The 20,536-nt window shown below is 43.7% G+C and overlaps 1 protein-coding gene and 1 pseudogene across 3 annotated transcripts in view; both read right to left on the bottom strand.

The window, feature by feature from the left end:
* Positions 1-8,480: 8,480 nt before the first annotated feature.
* Positions 8,481-9,490, bottom strand: LOC310858474 (phospholysine phosphohistidine inorganic pyrophosphate phosphatase-like; annotated as a pseudogene). Its single transcript has one exon. The product of its transcript is annotated as a phospholysine phosphohistidine inorganic pyrophosphate phosphatase-like (transcript).
* Positions 9,491-11,976: 2,486 nt separating this feature from the next.
* Positions 11,977-20,536, bottom strand: part of vps54 (VPS54 subunit of GARP complex) — a 29,910-nt gene continuing 21,350 nt past the window's right edge. For both annotated transcript variants that reach the window (XM_083765331.1, XM_083765332.1), the window contains exons 16-23: positions 19,501-19,564; positions 19,122-19,227; positions 18,620-18,707; positions 17,189-17,310; positions 16,413-16,493; positions 15,900-16,007; positions 15,661-15,755; positions 11,977-14,767 (exon numbers count right to left, since the gene is read on the bottom strand). In XM_083765331.1, coding sequence (XP_083621457.1) covers positions 14,662-14,767; positions 15,661-15,755; positions 15,900-16,007; positions 16,413-16,493; positions 17,189-17,310; positions 18,620-18,707; positions 19,122-19,227; positions 19,501-19,564 — 770 coding nt within the window. In that variant the 3' untranslated portion in view covers positions 11,977-14,661. The remainder of the gene's footprint in view (positions 14,768-15,660; positions 15,756-15,899; positions 16,008-16,412; positions 16,494-17,188; positions 17,311-18,619; positions 18,708-19,121; positions 19,228-19,500; positions 19,565-20,536) is intronic.

Raw genomic sequence — 20,536 nt, 5'->3', positions numbered from 1 at the left:
TAGGCCCAAATGGAGCACACGCCCACATTGTTTCAGACTACAGCCTCTCAACCAGTCCAGTGGTCATTGAGGGGGTTCCAGGTGGGCTGACTCGGAGGTGGTCCCCAGCTAAATGGAGAGTTGGCATGGGCCCTTGGATCTTTAGACTAGAGGGTGTGAAATGAAACCAAATAGATTGTATTTGACAGTCTTAGGAGTTAAATTATTGTTAAACGTCTGTATATTACTTAATTTACAAGAAGTCTAGACAATTAGAGAATGTAGAATGATTGTTATTTTGATCAACGTTTGCCTGTGGTGGTACTGGTACCCCATCAACACAGCATGGCTGGACAGAGGCAAAATATCATCAAATGGCTCAAATGCTGAATACATAATGGACCTTCATATGAAAAAGGTTGAACCCACTGGGTTATTAGCTTAGAGGAGACAGACTGAAGAAAAGAGCAGTTGTGTTCTGCAGATTGTCAAACTGGTTCCCTCCTCCTCTAATCTCCGTCCACCCTCCCCCCAATAACAACCCACCACGCCTGGCTGACTGCATGCAAATATTAAACAACCAAAACAAAGAGGCCCAACAACATAACCGTTAACGTCTGTTAAAGTCCTGCAGTGACAAGCCTTGTTTCTCCCTCTCTTTCCCCCACACCATGCACCAGTATCAACGTCAGGTCTGGCTGGGTTTCATTGATTGAATACTTTATTAACCTTTTTTAAAAGGTACATGTTATGCAATGATGCTAAAAGGATATAGCACCAAAAACCCTGAGGACGTTGTTTCCATTGTGGTCCTGTATAATGTAAATGTATTATTCAATACATGTATATATATTAGTCACATACAGTACACAGACACGGTAGGCTACAATGCAAGAGACCATGGATCGACACACTGGAAAAAAAACTAATCATGAATCGAAATTGGGGTCCATGGCCTATACTCTACTGCGTGTCAAACTGGGGGTCCTTGAAATGAAAAAGGTTGAGAATCACTGTCCCCACACATTGTCCCCGTGCACTCCCTCTCTCGTTCTCTCTCTCTGTCTGTCTCTCTCTCTCTTCCTCCTCTCTTTTGCCCTTTCACTTTATTCTCTGTCATTCTAGCTGTATAATTGGGTTCTGCTCATCTTCAATTCCACATGGCTAGAGCTATTCACCAGATGACAGTCCACTGTTTGTCTTTTAGTGGAAGGAGGAGGAGGTGGAGAGAGGAAGGGGACACAATGTGTAAAGGTGTGGATTGGAACAGAGAGAGAGAGAGAGAGAGGAGAAAAAATGTTTAATCAGAGGAAGAAGAAAGAGTGAGACAAAAAAACGACCAATGGGAAGCCACGGAAAGGCACGTGACAGCGTGAGTCAGAATAATGTGTTGCCATGCATGCACGCAGGGAACATTATCTATCTATCTATCTATCTATCTATCTATCTATCTATCTATCTATCTATCTATCCTTTGTCTGTCTGTCTGTCTGTCTATCTGTCTGGGCTGAACTGTGAAAACACATTGTTCAGTATTTTCTCCAGCACAGATTCCTGTCTCGATCCACCCCCACCAACCTCCACCAACCCCCACCCCAGGCCTGTGTGTGTAGCCCCTAGTGATGCATACCGTGACACTGCAATGTACGACGGCTTAGGTGAAAGGCCACTCCTGTGAAAACGTTCACCAGTTCAGTGCACGCACGCACGCACTCACTCACGCGCGCAGTACGCACTACATATATACTGGCGATAGGCCCTTCTCACCACATTCAAACCCCAACTGTAAACTCTCACATGCATCATCCTCTGTTGTTCCCTAACCGCAATTCTATCCCTTTAAAAAAAAAACCCTACTTACAGTAAGTTCTAACCCCAAACAGACCATTTGAAAATGTCATAATGTCCTGACTCTGGTAGGCTGTAATGCACAGACACACACACACACACACACACACACACACACACACACACACACACACACCACACACAGTAGTGTACAAGTTGTAAACATTATTATTAGTCATATTGTCGGATGGAAACCTCATAGGTCCAGGATTCAAAATAAAAAGTAGCAGATCTCTACAAGCTCAAAACGTGACACACAGTGAGACATTTAGGCTAAAAGGATACGACAAAAAAGTCACTGAGACTTGTTTCCATTGTGGTCCTATGCATTCAATTCATCAACATAGCATCAACATAGACACATAGTATACGAATACACAATAATACATGTAATCAACAACATGTACAAACGACGATATGAGGCAAAACGGTTGGGAACTATTGAATTACGGCAGCACACCAGTCAGAGAACTCTTTCAGGCTGGTTCCTACAATATTTCATCGCTCCGCCAGTGTTTCTGGGTTGAGGTGAAGAAGAGTGCTGAGCAAAGCCTGCCTGCTCACACACACCCACACAGCTAAAATAGAACCGCATGCTCTGCTGTGTAGGATGGTGCCGAGCAGAACTAGGTCAGTACAGGGCAGGAAGGAGGGCCATTGTCCTGAGGTTTCACACCGCAGCCCAAAACAACACCACATGTCCGAATAAGAGAAGACACCGCACCAGCTTGTGCCCTGACCTTAACCCCTCACTTAGTCACTTCCCACCTCTTGTTGGAGGTTGTTTGTTGCCCCCGCCCCCCCTTCCATCCTCTCCACCCGGTTCCTTCCCTCTTCCTCCCCTGAGAACCAATGATGTTCTGACTCTGACTATGCAGCCAGTCGAACTCTGTTCTGACTCTGACCATGCAGCCAGTAGAACTCTGTTCTGACTCTGACCATGCAGCCAGTATAGAACTCTGTTCTGACTCTGACCATGCAGCCAGTATAGAACTCTGTTCTGACTCTGACCATGCAGCCAGTATAGAACTCTGTTCTGACTCTGACCATGCAGCCAGTAGAACTCTGTTCTGACTCTGACCATGCAGCCAGTAGAACTCTGTTCTGACTCTGACCATGCAGCCAGTATAGAACTCTGTTCTGACTCTGACCATGCAGCCAGTAGAACTCTGTTCTGACTCTGACCATGCAGCCAGTAGAACTCTGTTCTGACTCTGACCATGCAGCCAGTAGAACTCTGTTCTGACTCTGACTATGCAGCCAGTATAGAACTCTGTTCTGACTCTGACTATGCAGCCAGTAGAACTCTGTTCTGACTCTGACCATGCAGCCAGTAGAACTCTGTTCTGACTCTGACCATGCAGCCAGTATAGAACTCTGTTCTGACTCTGACCATGCAGCCAGTATAGAACTCTGTTCTGACTCTGACCATGCAGCCAGTATAGAACTCTGTTCTGACTCTGACCATGCAGCCAGTAGAACTCTGTTCTGACTCTGACTATGCAGCCAGTAGAACTCTGTTCTGACTCTGACCATGCAGCCAGTAGAACTCTGTTCTGACTCTGACCATGCAGCCAGTATAGAACTCTGTTCTGACTCTGACCATGCAGCCAGTAGAACTCTGTTCTGACTCTGACCATGCAGCCAGTATAGAACTCTGTTCTGACTCTGACCATGCAGCCAGTATAGAACTCTGTTCTGACTCTGACCATGCAGCCAGTATAGAACTCTGTTCTGACTCTGACCATGCAGCCAGTAGAACTCTGTTCTGACTCTGACTATGCAGCCAGTAGAACTCTGTTCTGACTCTGACCATGCAGCCAGTAGAACTCTGTTCTGACTCTGACCATGCAGCCAGTATAGAACTCTGTTCTGACTCTGACCATGCAGCCAGTAGAACTCTGTTCTGACTCTGACCATGCAGCCAGTATAGAACTCTGTTCTGACTCTGACCATGCAGCCAGTATAGAACTCTGTTCTGACTCTGACCATGCAGCCAGTAGAACTCTGTTCTGACTCTGACCATGCAGCCAGTAGAACTCTGTTCTGACTCTGACCATGCAGCCAGTATAGAACTCTGTTCTGACTCTGACCATGCAGCCAGTATAGAACTCTGTTCTGACTCTGACCATGCAGCCAGTAGAACTCTGTTCTGACTCTGACCATGCAGCCAGTAGAACTCTGTTCTGAATCTGACCATGCAGCCAGTAGAACTCTGTTCTGACTCTGACTATGCAGCCAGTATAGAACTCTGTTCTGACTCTGACCATGCAGCCAGTATATAACTCTGTTCTGACTCTGACCATGCAGCCAGTAGAACTCTGTTCTGACTCTGACCATGCAGCCAGTATAGAACTCTATACAGGAGTCAGCCGGGCCCTCCCGCATGCATCGGTTCATCTGGGACCCAGGAGCTGGCGCCATAGGGGGAGATGATCTTCCTCGCAAGCAATGGACCACACTGAACCGCTTGAGAACTGGGGTTGGGCGCTTCAATGCATCATTGCAGAAGTGGGGACTGGCAGACAGTGCGGCATGTGAGTGCGGTGCCACTGAGCAGACCGCCGACCATGTCATCTTCACCTGCCCCTTACACAGACCGCCCTCAGAGGCCGGCCTCTTTGACCTGGGACCAGAGATGCGGGCGTGGCTCCACGACACCGAGTTGGACCTCTAACGTTACACGAAAGAAGAAGATAGAACTCTGTTCTGGAACGTGTAGACAGCAGCGGTTCTTTTGCATGTCAAGGAACCCCAAATTGATATATCTTGGCCACGGACGGTCCCCCACCTGGAAAGGGACTCCCAGAAGAGAAGATTTCTGTTCAAAACATATTTTTAAATGATTTAAAACTGTCCAAACATTTTTCGATATTGTGCAGACACATGAATTGGCCATTAGCCTACTTTGTTCTCGAGTCACTCCTCTTATGTCCTTATTTAACACAGAAAGAGCATTTTTCCTCAGGCTATCAAAGCATTGAACTGCCTGGTCAACTGTCTTTAACCTACAAATACAACAAAACGCATACAGTGGTATTGGACAATATCTTTGCACAAACCTTTGGATTGTACATAGAATTGTGTTACAGGCTAATTGTATACTCTTGTTTGCACATTTCTTTTGTGGGTTCAACATACATACATGCATTTAGTACATATACATTAGTATCATAGTATCATACTTCAGTAGCAAAGGTGCCATTTTGAATTGTATCCTACATGTTATGCTACACACTTATTAGGTTTACTCTACACTTCATAACTTACTGTATAGTTACTATAGTATACTAGTTAGTATTACTACTAGTAGTGCTTTATTTGCATTATAACTTTTAGTACCTTACTTGTATTTGTGTATTGTACAAATGGTCCATTTGGTTATATACAGTACACTCTCCGAGATAATAATAGATACATGAACACTGAGGATTTGACTGTGTTGTCAATGTTTAGAGTTACATGTAGCTGTGTAGCATCTCCTCCCCTGGAGTTCTCCTTGAATATCAGTGAGACAGTGATAAGGGGCAAGGTTACAAACTTTATACAAAGCAAAACCGTTTTAGTCCAGACTGAAAATGAAGCATTAGTAACTTGAGCATTCATGAAGCTGGGATGAACATGTTCAATTATTTATAGTTATACGGATCATCCTTCTAAATGTCTTTCCTGAGCTCAGACATTTTCCCCAACAGCACACCAGATAGAATTCAATCTGAGAGTCTGGCTTGATGAAAAGTGAAAACATTAACACTTGGAAATCAAAACCGGACCCTGTGTGTCAAGAATCAAATGAAGGTTTATGTGTACTACAGCTCATGTACAGTATACAATCAGCAAAATGCAAGTGTTCTGCTTATACATGTATGACAACTCAACCTTGATTCTTGACATAAATGGTCCTGTTTTGATTGACAAAATCTGTCATATGCTGTTTCTCACTCAGGTGCGCTGCTGTACAGCAGTGTTTCTTGTGTGTGTGTGTGTGTGTGTGTGTGCGTGTGCGTGTGCGTGTGCGTGTGCGTGTGCGTGTCGTGTCCCTTTGAGATTTCAGTGAGCTAAAAATGGACCTGATGATGGGCAAAGAGAATCAAGGCTGTGGGTCGGTGTGCAGAGAGAAGTAACCTACTTTCTGCACTGTAAAAAAGACTAATCTTTTCAAAGATACAGCTTCAGCATTACTAGAATACTGACACTGTGTTGTTCCTAAATGTACCTCTGTGATCCTTCTCTCTCTCTCTCTCTCTCTCTCTCTCTCTCGTCGCACGCACGCGACCTCAGCCGTGTACACATCTGCCTTGCTGACGGCAGACTTCTGGGCTTTTTACAGAATTAATTCTGTACTGGCCATAGCAGTTCTTGAGTGAACAGGGTTTGATGAGGTCAGATCAACATATGGAATGTCAGAACAGATAAGCTCCATATGGAGATCTAAGGGTGGTAGCGGGGACATTCTCTTGAGTGTACAGGGTTTGATGAGGGCCCAGGCATTCATTTTCGGGCCTGTTGAGAACTCTAGTTTTCGCCGGCTGTCGGGCGTGGCTGCACTAATAACTTTGTGGCAGGCCCGTCTAGAGTTTGAAGGGACAGGTATCAGTCAAAAGGAAGACATCGAAGAGGAAGGATGGATGGGGAAGGATCAACATATGGAATGTTAGAACCGGTTCTGACATATATCCATATATGAAGATCTAAGCGTTTGAGGTCAGATTTTTTTAAAGAGAACTCGTTTTATTCTTGTAATGTTTGTTTTCAGAGCTCAAGGAGCAGAGTAAATCATCACACCATCGATGAGCTCCGCTTACTTCCCATTTTCCAATAACTTAATTGTTTCAGCAAAAGGAGCAGCTGTTCACATATTCATCAGTATGTGGGCCAAGGCTGTGTTTAACTCAAAGCTTGGAGACAATAAGCCCTTCAAAAAAAACAAAAAAACAAACAAACAATGCCTCTAACCAGGTTAAAACAAGGGTTTAGCTAAACAAATCTACTAAGAGGAGACAAAGGTTGTTAAAGTAGCTCGCATGCCAATCAATAATGCATTATTCTCTGATTCTAATACTCTACAAATATGGTTAGGCAAGTGCTTGCAGCTTGAGTGCTTACCTAAACGTCTCCAGCCACTAACTGTGTACTAAGGTTGAGCATGCTCTTACTTGCTTATTACTAAAGATTGCACATTATAGTGAGTCACAAAATAGACAGCTACATTTAATTTATCTGTGCATTCCTAGATTCAGATGTGAGAGACAGGATTGCCGACTGATAGTATAATACGGTACCTCCTAGGGGTGCAACAGTTAATCAAACACATCAATGTAAACGATTATATATAAATAAAAATTGATAATCCAAATACAGAAAATAGCAGACCTAGATCGGCTATTTCCTGTATTTTTGTGCGACGGCATTGACAAAGACAATAGGACTTAAGTTGTTGATCGAAATTGATCGATTTAGTCGATTATAATAAAGAAAATCACTGAGCATTGTTTTTGTTCATTTGTTTATATGAATATTTTGTATTATAAAAAAGCGCTTCTGTGATGAATCAAAAAAAGTAATCGATAGAATAATCTCTAAGAAAATGATTGATGGTTGCAGCCCAAACAAATAAGCTGACACATAAGGATGCACTCGATCCCGACACCTCCATTCTTCTCTCCTTTTGAATGTCCGCCCACACAAGGCCATGGTATTAGTCGCATTTCGTGTAAACATGAACTTCATGAAGTATGTTATATTATTGCTATTATTTTCAGACAGAAAAAGCACTGTACGATTCTATAGCGTTCAAAAAGATTCTATATCCTTTCTTTCAGAAAAATGATCTATTTCCATACCAAGGGAATAGCATGTCATTATTGCTCTTGGGCAGAAACATTGTCCTATTTTATACATTGTCATACGACAGTGCGACAATGTGTATTGTGAGCTTGTAGATTTATCTTTTTTTTAATATGACGTGCCCAAAAACTGTCTAGAGTCATGACATACTGCCAGTGTCCACACGATAATTTTAGATTTAGTTTTTACATATTATATAAAGACCCAATTACCGAATGTCAGTCTCCAGGTTTTGTTCAGAATATGTATATGACTCTGATTTACTATGACACTATGGCACATTAGGAGTCTGCCGGTAGCCTACAGTGGTTTTCAAGGACCCCCATAACTCTCAGAGTGTAAACCTCTCAGAGTTAGACCTGTGATGGTCCATTTGGACCACCCAAGGAACCCCCGAAGGTTCATTGGAGCGACCCGTGTTGCACAGAGGGGCGGAAGTGTGCCGTTATATGGCGCATCCCCAGCATCCAGTCCATAGAGTATTAAAAGGATAGAGACTGGGACTGACGCGAAGCTCCACCCCCTCCGCTATTCATGTCAGTGGAAGTTGCTCAGTGGCGTTTTGAAGCCGCCGGGACCGTCTATTTCCGCCTTTTTGGGCGCATTTCCGCATTTGACCTCCAAAATTTGTAGGTCAAATGCGGAAGTGCAACCGAGCGCTCAATGTTAAAGCTCAGCTGCACAGGGTTTCCTCGTCATGAATCCACGGGTCCGCCTGCAGTCCTTCCTCTTACCACTAGGGCCCAGCGCTTCAACATTGGAGTGCCTAGCTGGCCCCTTGATCCAGTTACGCGACTCAGGTCCCTTTCGTTCATTACGTTCCTTGGCACCAACGCAGGAAGCTTGCCCTCACTTGAGAGCATCTACGAGGCGTCTACCTTTCTATGTCTAATATGCATCGACCCACTGTGAGGATCACAACATCACGGCACTCGTTCTATACATTTAGGGCTAGCTCTGTTTCTGTTAATATTCGTTATGTCAAAAAATGTCCACCGTAAGCCCGGCATGGCGACGCGTCCTCAGTGTCCTCTCTGCCTGAGGAGAAGGTCCACGGCTTGGGCCAGGTCGTCCACGGTGCCGTCGGCGGTCACCGTGGGGTGTCTGTCGTCGCTGGGCCTGTATTTACCAGTCCTAACTTGAACACCCTTCATTCCAGAGTGTTGGGCCCCGCCTACATCATTCACCAGATCATCTCCAATCATCAGTGCCTCGTGTGGTTGAAGCCCCATGTCATTGAGAACGCTCTGGAAAAACATAGTGGATGGTTTGCCGATGACTTCCGCCTCTACATCACAGGCATACTCCAAAGCCTTCATGAAGGCTCCAACATCCAATTTAAGACCATCCGTCTCTTTATAGTACCTCCCTTTGCCCAGAGCGAACAGCACAGTCATTCAGGTTCTGGTAGGAGAACTTCTCTGCCACATCTCCGATGACCACACAGTTTGGGTCGGTCTTGTCAACACTGTCAAACTCCGGGACAACACCATCATACACCAGCAGGTGGGGACGTAAGCCTCTCTCCTTGAGGACAGCCGCTGCTGCAGGAGCAGGAGAGAACACCTCGGACACGCTGATGTCAAAGCCCATGTTCTGCAGCTTGGCGACAAACTTCTCCCTAGTGGACTGGGTCTCATTGGTGCAGAAGCGCAGCTGCAGGTCTGATGCCTTGAGCTTTTTTACAGCTTCAACCGAGCCAGGAATGGGAACCCCGCCGTCCGCTCCGCTGTCATATAAAACACCACACATGTCTAGAACGACACCTTTCAGGTGTTTCGCAGACTTGGCCCAGCTGTCATGGCATGCGGCCATGATTCAGGTCAGATGTAAAGTTGCTGGCTAATATTGATTAGCGACCTACTGTCGCAGTTACTATCAGGGATATCCATCCCTGATGATGTCACATGATGTCACGATGACCTGGGCACCATATAGGCCTATGGGGGCTTGCCTGGGGTGAGTGCAGTACTTTCATCCGACGGAGCATTGGTCCGAACGACAACCTACCTCCTCCCTCACCCTAACCCTAACCTCCCCCGGGGCAGACACCTAAACCTAACCGCAACCCTCTCCCGACCCGCAGCGCCCCTCGGAGCATTGCTCCTTCGGAGCAATGCTCTGTCGGATGATAGTATGCCTCCCGCCTGGGGTGACCAACCAACCAACCCACACACTGACGGGAAATGCTAGATTCCATAGTTAACTGCGACCTGTGGTCGCAAAAGAAGTATAGTGCACAATTTCATGAACGCAGAAATACTTTTAAAATGTGTACATTGGAATAGACACTATGGCATTAGGAGACCACTATAGTATAGTAGTGGTTCAACAACTACTTTTTATTTTCAAGAACTAACTCCGAGAGTGTAGCCTAAACATGGAACCAAATACCCTGGCGTGTCCATTTCATTTGTACACCGAGTTACAGACCTGCCTTCAAGGAACCCTGAAGGTCCCTTAACACACTTTGAGAACCACACTGCACCACTAGTATACATTTAGGACTAGCTTGTTATGTTTCCTTCACAGATTGATTGATGATTGAATTTGTATTCAGTTTGTAGAATGGATACAGTTCAAACGAAAGTACAGCTCAATAAAAACTGCTACGAGGATAAAACCCGAAAAATCTCTGAGACTCGTTTATATCAGGGTCCTCCAGTACTTGCAGATAGATACACAAGATACAAAGCTACACAGCATCTTTGTCAAACTGGTCAGGCTACTACTGGGCCTCACCCTCCGAACCCACCTCACCCCTGCCCACTTTGACAGGCTGGAATAGCTTAGGGTTGACGACAGAGTATAGCATCTTGCAGTGGGTCTGGTCCACAAGATTCGATACACCACCAAGATACCCATGTATGTAGCGGTCTAAATACTTCCTTAATGTCAATGAAGTCCACACTCACAACACCAGAGGTAGTTCAACAAACCATGTGCAACCCAGATTCGGCACAAACAAGGGACTAAATTCATTTCACTCCTATGCCAAAAAATGTGGAACGCCCTACCAATTATCATTGAGACATGAGACTCCCTTGATTCCTTCAAAACCACTCTCAAAGGGCTGCAATTCGAAACTGGCCCCCGTAAAATCTGAATCCATCACCCACCCCTTTCCCCCCTCACTGTATACGTTTCCCCCCCCCCTTTTTTTTTTACCTCCTTTATGATGATTTCCTGTTTTTTGGCTATATATATAGTAGTGTATATTTGTACGTCTCTAAATGTTATAATGAATTGAAAACGGTGGACGCTATTGTAAACAAGTGTAATGCTTTATGGTGTCGTTCACTCACAGTTAACAGTTTTTGTATCGAGTCTTGAAATGTACTGTAATTCTGCAAACTGTTAATAAATATTTCAATCAATCAATCAATCAAGCTGAAGTTGAAACCAGCTCAACCTTTTGTAGCAGCTTTGTATGTTCATGTCAATGACCGGCTTACTTTGAAAACATAATGGGTAGCCTGTATCTTTTTATAGCTGCCAGTGTGCGTTTCCGGTAATATCATTGTCCGCTCACTTTGTACATCTGTGTGGTAAAAACAAAATGTTGATGGAAATGTCCATCAAAAGCCAGCATGACTATACCTGCGGCAACATACGCCACACATGCTCACATCTATACACACATACACAGACACACACACGCACATGCATGGACTGCCAATCCTCTTTCTTCTACTGTGCTGCGGCAGGATTTCTGCAGGTTGCCATGGTAACAAGCAATAGTAGGGTGAGGTTTTGATGGAACAAAAAGGCCAGGCTAGTGATGATGATACATCAGATCAGCTCACTGAAAACACTCAGATATCGCTTACTGGGAAGCAAATAATGGCACAGAATCTATCTGTTACTGTACAGGTATTTGTCAGCTAATGCTGACAAGAACCAGGTCCCTGTATTTGCCAGGGAAGCCCCCCCAATCTGAAAAGTATATTGATGATTTATAAGACGTAAGCACCAACCCAATTTTCTTTCACATTATATTGCTAAATTGTACTAACTTCAGAATATTTTTTACCAACGTGAAATGTTTAAAATTACAACTTTTCAATGGAGCTGTGCTGGAAACGCCAAATGTCCACCCTCTGCTGGTGGAACACTGCATGCACGTATAGATACTGAATAGTCTACATTTTATTTTCTACAATAGTATAGATTTGTTATAGTCCAGACTGTATGCATGCACGCACACACTTTATTTTCTACAATAGTATAGATTTTGTTATAGTCCAGACTATACACACACACACACACACCTTGAGACTAGCATGACACCATCATCCAGTTTGTTGTTTATTCAGAAAGGTTTTGCAGGATTCAAGACATTTTAAAATCTCAGGCATGCTGTCAAGATTGGGTTGTCTCTCGCCTCACTTTTCCCAGCTCTATAAGAGCCACAATGAAGGCCACTCTCTCTCTCTCTCTCTCTCACACGCTCACACACACACACACACACACACACACAGGTAAAATAGGCACTCTAACAGTACACTGTTGCAGATGGGTCAGATGTGTAGTCTTTGACAGTTTATCAAAAGTAGGCACTTTTGAAGTAGACAGTACTGTAATTACTTGGTGACGCTCCGTTCTAATAATCTGTCATCTCCGTGCCTGAGGAGGAGTCACACAGTGCAGGGCGGGAGGTTTTAAAAAAAGAAAAACGACAACAACTTGGGGTATTGAGGAGTATTTGGGTCGGAGCTTGGCTTAAAAGTCAAAACATGTCATTTTCATGCATATTACAAATACAGTAGGTATAAGGCCAAGTTGAGAATGGTTCCATCACAGGCAGTGGCTGTGGAACCGGAGGGGTTTCCAGTTAGATCACCCATGGCTGTCCCCTGGTGCCTTGCATGTCTTCGCCCGCCATTTGTGTGTGAATGCGTTAACAATGCGAATGTTAAACTTAACGCACATTGTCAAGTGCTTTGGATAAAAGTCGCCAAAGAAAGACCATTACGTTGCCGTCGGGCGGAAAACCTCTTATCTCCATATTTTGACGTTTCGTGTTTTTTGTCAATTAGCCCTGTAAGTGATCATACTACAGCGTTGCACACAAGCATCAAACTTATAGATCTGCTGCTTTTGTCAGTTTCTAATTTGAATCCTGTAAAAGTAACCGTTTTGGACTTCATATGAGGTTTCCACCCGTCACTTGTCATGCTTATTGCACAAGCTCAAATCACAAGATAAACGAGAGCGTTACATGTTCTTTAAAACCTCTTCTCTGGGTTATAGTTGACATTATTTTGTTTTTCCAGGAGAACTTTGTGCTAACGAGATCTCCCGTTTTCGCTCTGCACTAAATATAATAATGTGAATATCTTTGTTCCAAAATGATCTCAAACACATTATACTACTTTATGGTTATTAAAAAAGGACAGTAAACTGAGTTCCGGACTCCAGATAAGAGAAAATGTAACATTTTAAACAGACTGGATCCACTATTCTTATCCCCCAAAATGGATGTGTAATGTTAAACTCTGCAATGTGTAACTGAGTTCGTATCATGCCTGTGAAAACGGAATTCTTGATCAATTTGGGGCGAAAGAGATAGAAATCTGAAAATTGATTCAGTGCAAATAATGCTGATCTGAACTCTGATTAACAGGATCCACTGAAATTCATTCAGATGTAAGAAATTGCAGTGATGATTTTTCCTCAAAAAAAACATTTTGACATCTTAAATCCGCATGTGAAACCGTTTGGCGCCCAAGTACAGCAGAACGCCACTGCTAACGCCTTGAGACCGAAAAACATAATAAATTATCCCGCAGTCGCTTATATCGTATATCATTTACAACATGATCCGCTTCCCTCTAAAAAAACAAAACAAAATATCGATCATAATTTAGTTATTGATTTTAGTGTCCTAGTTTTGAATTGCACACAGTGAGAGGAGGTTGACAGCAGTTTGAACAGGAGGCACGGTTTGTGCATGTCCCCAAAAGTCTTTTAGACGAGAGGCGTTTTCAGAAGCCGCTCCCACAACCATACGCCACCCCCCCCCCCCCCCCCCCCACCCCCACACTTGTGCACATGTTGAGTTTGGTCCCACAATGTCACTGGGATCTCTCTCTCTTTAGAGCATTGGTTCTGAAAATGGGGTGTAGCCAGGGGCCCCCTGGCAGCAAAATGATTGATAGTTAAGGAACATGTGGGCCCTTACAGGCCTGTTGACTCTCAGACCCCCTTTTCCACCAGTTGGTTCCTGGGAACCGGTTCAGTTCTTTTTGGTTCTTAGTCCATGAGCCAGAGTTCCAAAATTGGTGGGAAAAACTAGACCTATATTAAATTGTTTATATGATCAATACAAGTAAATTAATACATGATAACTATTCCCACAGTAGTAGCTCTTTCATATTTTCCATTACTTTGCATATTTTCCTACATAATGCCTCATTTGCATATTTAAAAATGTAAAATTTGTAATACAATAAATCATTGTCGTGTAAGTACTAAACTTTGGAAGGTTCATGGTGATAACAATCTAATATTAGGTATGGTTTTGCCCACTCAATTCATAATTAACGTTCCAATTTTGGAGCATTGGGAACCAACCGGTGGAAAAGGGGAGTGTACAGCTGGAACTAAATGGACTCATAAGACCGGCCCATTTGGTTGCATCTGTACACTCTCAGAATTATGGGGGGTAGGGGGTCCGTTACCCTAATGCATATGAAAAAAGGGGGGGTTCCTTGAAATAAAATATAAAAAAAGTTTGAAAACCCCTGCTTTTTAGAGCCAGTCCTCCAACAACCCTTGGGTTCCCAGCAGCCAATGTCCTCGTGGGGCGTTTGGGGCTGAGCATGTTGGTCCCTGGGGTTGGGTGGGAAGGTTTGAGCGATAGTAGTGGCTTGTCTCTCTCTCTCTCTTTCTCTCTCTGAACGTGGTCTGTTGTTCCCCTCCCAGTGTGGCACGGCACCGCGCCGCGCCATGGTGTGCCCCCGACCCAACCAACACCCCCTTCCATCACCTCTTCTGTTCCCAGATCTCTGCCATGTTCAGGTCCAGTTTCTCCAGGGTGCGCAGTGCCTGCACGTTCTCCGCGTAGAAGGCCACGTCCGCCCCCACCAGCCTGGACAACAACAGCAGCAGTACAGGGGCATGGATGGAAGTTAGAAATACATGTGAAATACAATGGAAACAACCCAAGGACTTCTTTGTTATACTTATAGCATTTACCCATTCAGACCCGAGATCAGATTCTAAACATGTCTTCTACATCCTGACAGTTTTCTGAAAAAGCTATGTTTCCATGTCAGCCAAAAATAGCAGACCTACAAGCTCTTAGCGCGCCACTCGGTGGCGCGCTATGAGCTTGTAGATCTGCTATTTTTCAATAGCTAACGCATGACAGAATGCTAACACCAAAAGGGGTTCCCACCCAAAATGGGTTAATGTATTGCTGTACTACATTTCTGACTAATAAAGTATTCAATCAATCAACATAGCCAAGATGGAGGCACAACAGGTGATTGAACAAATAAGATTAAAAAAAAGGTAGGGTAAGAGACATTGTTTTGGTCAAAACAAAGAGTTTTAAAGCAAACTATTCTGATAGTAATCATTGCTATAGCGTTTGTTCAGTAACAGTGGTCGCCCCTCCCATCTCTTTAACCCCGGGAACCCCTTTGTGTTAGCATTGTGTGCCACCGAGTGGCGCGCTATGAGCTTGTAGTTCTGCTATTTTTGAAAAATCAAAGACACAGCAACATAGCTTTTTCAGAAAACTGTCAGGATTTGTAGAAGACATTTTTAGAATCTGATCTCAGGTCAAAATGGGTTTTTAATAAACAGAAAATATATTTTCAGGTGGGTTGCAAATTTCTTCCATAGAAACTTCTACGGAATCCCAATGACGGAAAACAGTCGTGGCGACGGAGAACTGTAATGTGTATGCGTGTGTGTGTGTGCGAGCGCACGTGTGGAGGTCTACTACATCAAACGACAGTAAATCCTGGATCGTACCCGTGCTGTGGGCCACCGTTATTCACCACACCGAGCCGTGCCAACTGCCTCTTAAGGTGCATTTTATAACTCGCGTTGATCCTCAGGAATAGCATCTGCACAAAAGGAAGAAAAACAGAAAAAAAACAATGCTTATTTTCACTGCGCGACATGCTTCCCATAGAAGACATTCTGGCTTCTATGGAATCTAAATCATGACTGAAATGAGAACTTGAATCCATGTGATGATGCGTTTGAACCTGTGTTTGTTCCTCAGGTAACAGTTCATAGAGAGCTTCGTGCATCTTGGCCATCTGTTTGCAGACGTTACGGAAGCAGGCAGAGGGCATGGGGGCCTTCACTTCATACTGTTGAGACGACACACACACACACACACACACACACACACACACACACACACACACACACACTAGAGGTCACACTTTTACAACACAAGTTTGCTGTAGAACTCAACTGAGACTGCCCACTTTTTGTCGATGAATTGATTTTGTGTGTTTTGTTTGGTTTTTGTAAAGCAACGTCCATACTAGACTCTAGTATGATCTATAGTTTGTAACTAAACTAAAGCGTCATACAAAAGCATCAAAAGTACGAGCTTGTAGATATGCTACTTTTGAACTTGAATCCTAAATAGAAGCGGTTTTGGACATATGAGGTTCTCAGTTCCCACCCGATGAAGGGATAAATGCTGTATTAATGCTGTAATAAAACCTTTAATAAAACCTACAGAGCCATGGTTGATGTGAACGTACCTTTGATAGAACCTTCTCAAACAGGCTGTCCATGATGGCTACCAGCTTGGCTGAGATCTCTGCTATGTGATCATTGTAGTCCTGCAAGGAACACAACACAGGTGCAACAGTTAACAGAACTAATGGATGTATAATAATAATAATAATAATAAAACAAGCCCAAATTGATTAAATCAATTAATTACCAGCTGCATTATTATTATCTGTGGGTCTGCTGCTGACGTCATGCCACTTTTTAGCTGCGCTCCGCTGTTATGCTAAAATTAGTGACCCTAAAGAATCCTGATGCAACATGGCTGGAGACGAGGCAGCCAATCAGAACTGCTCGACTAGCCATGCCGTGCAGACGATGGGATGTTATGGGTTGTTGCCAGTGGTGGCAACTGTCGTGACAGAAATAAGCTAAGCAGCCTCCAAAAACTAAACCAGGCAAGCACCTGTGAATGAATCCACGTTAGGCTGGAAATATGCAGGCTTGGCAACCAGTAGCAGAAAATGATCTCCAGTGACCAGCTTGCAGCTGGTAAAAAAGATCGATAATCCAATAAACTACTAGTTGACTACTAATCGATGACAATTTTGGGAATGTCATAGATGTCAAAAAAAGAGAAAAGAAAATAGCTGTCAAATCTGGGGGGAATGAGATGAGATCAGTGGAGTTCCCTCTGGTGTTGTGCATTTATCACTCTTTTGAAGTAGTTTGTCAGGTACATGGCCACTGGTCCCTTGAACATGTAGGTGTGTGAGGTCAACAATGTCACAGCGGTGACTCTTACCTTAGTGATGTGGTCAAAGTGCCTGAGGACGCTGTACTGTTTGGGTTGTAGCTTGGTCTCAAAGTGAGCTCTGATGATGGGAATGTAGTGAACTACCAGCTGGAGGCAACGAGAGGCCAGCGCTGTGGGACACGGACACAAACATACACACACGGACACATACGTACACACACACACACTTTGAAACTTGGGCTGCATTAATAATGTAGCACCCAAGTAGGAATATACATACTGTCCTATTTTCAGTCAAATAAATGAGGTTTCTAGCGGTGATATACTAGCATGTGTCCATTCCTACCTAGGTTTCTAGTGATGTGTTATATACTAGCATGTGTCCATTCATACCTAGGTTTCTAGTGATGTGGTATATACTAGCATGTGTCTATTCCTACCTAGGTTTCTAGTGATGTGGTATATACTAGCATGTGTCCATTCATACCTAGGTTTCTAGTGATGTGGTATATACTAGCATGTGTCCATTCATACCTAGGTTTCTAGTGATGTGGTATATACTAGCATGTGTCCATTCCTACCTAGGTTTCTAGTGATGTGTTATATACTAGCATGTGTCCATTCCTACCTAGGTTTCTAGTGATGTGGTATATACTAGCATGTGTCCATTCCTACCTAGGTTTCTAGTGATGTGTTATATACTAGCATGTGTCCATTCATACCTAGGTTTCTAGTGATGTGGTATATACTAGCATGTGTCTATTCCTACCTAGGTTTCTAGTGATGTGGTATATACTAGCATGTGTCCATTCATACCTAGGTTTCTAGTGATGTGGTATATACTAGCATGTGTCCATTCCTACCTAGGTTTCTAGTGATGTGTTATATACTAGCATGTGTCCATTCATACCTAGGTTTCTAGTGATGTGGTATATACTAGCATGTGTCTATTCCTACCTAGGTTTCTAGTGATGTGGTATATACTAGCATGTGTCCATTCCTACCTAGGTCTCTAGTGATGTGGTATATACTAGCATGTGTCCATTCCTACCTAGGTCTCTAGTGATGTGGTATATACTAGCATGTGTCCATTCCTACCTAGGTCTCTAGTGATGTGGTATATACTAGCATGTGTCCATTCCTACCTAGGTTTCTAGTGATGCGGTATATAGAATGTGTCCATTCCTACCTAGGTCTCTAGTGATGTGGTATATACTAGCATGTGTCCATTCCTATCCTACCTAGGTTTCTAGTGATGTGGTATACACTAGCATGTGTCCATTCCTACCTAGGTTTCTAGCGGTGATGTGTTATACACTAGCATGTGTCCATTCCTACCTAGGTCTCTAGTGATGTGGTGTATACTAGCATGTGTCCATTCCTACCTAGGTCTCTAGTGATGTGGTATATACTAGCATGTGTCCATTCCTACCTAGGTCTCTAGTGATGTGGTATACACTAGCATGTGTCCATTCCTACCTAGGTTTCTAGTGGTGATGGTCTTGAGGCCGACCACCTGCAGAGCCCCGGCTCCCAGCACCAGCTGACACGTCCGGGAGTTGAAGTGCTGCAGAGGGAGGAGAGGAGTAGTTCAACCAATGTTTTATATTTTATATAAAAAAAATTAGAGTCCTTTTCTTATGAAACAAGGAATATCCGCACTCTTTAGTATAGTTTGTTATGAGCTCCGAAACTGTACCCTGTACTGTCACTGTGCTGTACTGGCACACCCAATATCACCATATACAGTTAGTGTGTGTGTGTGTGTGTGTTACTGTAGGTTGCGCACAGGTGGTGAAAAACAACCATGCTGTTTTTGTGCTCAGACGCACCCAGCCAGCCAGCCAACCAGTCAGCCAGCCACCCACCAACACACATAGCTCCGTAAGGGAGTGGTTGCACCACATCTTATTTCATGCATTAAATGGATTAGCTGGTTGAGTCTTGCATCCCCAGTGCAGTGTGTGTGAGTGTCCCACACCTTGAGGAGATCAGCCAGGCGTGTCAGCATGTCTGTAGTGATGGATGGGATGTCGTTGACACACTGGCAGTATTCCAGGAACATTCGGATCAGCAGCAACACCGTCCTGTGGGGAGAGACCAGTGAACCCATAAAGATCCGATTCTAAAAATCAGTAGTTCTCAAAACTCTTTCGCGCCAAGCACACCCAAAATGGTATGCATTTGGCTGTGGACCCCCCCATTGAAAATGTTTTGTGCCGGGCACCCCAGAAGAAGAGATTTGTGTTAAATAATTTCAAACGCTTCACACAGCAACGATATACTGTATTGTTACATACGTTGTTTTGAAGATACAGAAGTCAGGGCTGATGAAATACACAGTCTGGTGACACACGTACCCAATGACGGCATATCTCTGTCCGTCCACAAGGAGATGCTCACTGGGTTTCCTGTCTTCTGGACCTAAAGAAGGACAAACATAAACAACTGTGCCATGTCAAATGTTTAACCCATTCTGACCTGAGATCAGATTCTAAAAATGTTTGAAAATTACAGTTTTCTGAAAAAGCTATGCTTCTATGTCAGTCGTCCTTCGATTTTTCAAAAATAGCTTTTGAGCTAGTAGATCTGCTATTTTTCAATAGCTAAAGCATAACATATAATAGTGCTAACACCAAAATGGGTTAAGAGAACCATTACAATAAGGAAATACCTCTACAAGTGATTCTAAACATCAGTTAAAGTCACAGTTTTCACATCGTTTGTCATTTTGATCCACAAAATGCATGAACAGCAGACTCACACCAAAAACAACCGTCAAAGAAGAATGATTTTAATAAATCATATGCCACAGGTTTCTCTCCCTTTTCCATTCGGAATATTGTAGACTGTATTCTCTCACTCACACATATTGTAGACTGTATTCTCTCACTCACACATATTGTAGACTGTATTCACACACACACACACACACACACACACACACACACACACACACACACACACACACACACACACACACACACACACACACACACACACACACACACCTTACATAAAGAGTAAAGATTCAAAAATAATGCATTTATTACGCCGCAGGACATGCAGAGCATACATTTGGCTTTAGTCACAAGTGAGCTTAACATTAGGCTAGCAAAGTAAACAAAGAAAATAGTGGCCAAAAATGAGCATTTAGTAAAATATCTCCACTTTCTCCCCAGTTCCTCCAGTGACTGGGGCAAGTAAGTGATTTTTTCCCCCCCTAGAAATGCTTTGAACGTCCGGTTCATAGAGGACTTTAGGTGTGAAAGGCACCCGAGTGATGTCGACTGCCGAATGTGGTGGATTTATATTCCGCCCCGCTCCAACCAGTGGACGAGGTTTCCAGCAGACGAGGTCACATGCTGTCAATCATGACCTCGTGCGGTCATCAAA

The sequence above is a fragment of the Protomyctophum parallelum genome (assembly GCF_964188405.1).
Source record: "Protomyctophum parallelum genome assembly, chromosome: 5".
Classification (NCBI taxonomy): domain Eukaryota; kingdom Metazoa; phylum Chordata; class Actinopteri; order Myctophiformes; family Myctophidae; genus Protomyctophum; species Protomyctophum parallelum.
This window is presented reverse-complemented; position numbering and strand designations above follow the sequence as displayed.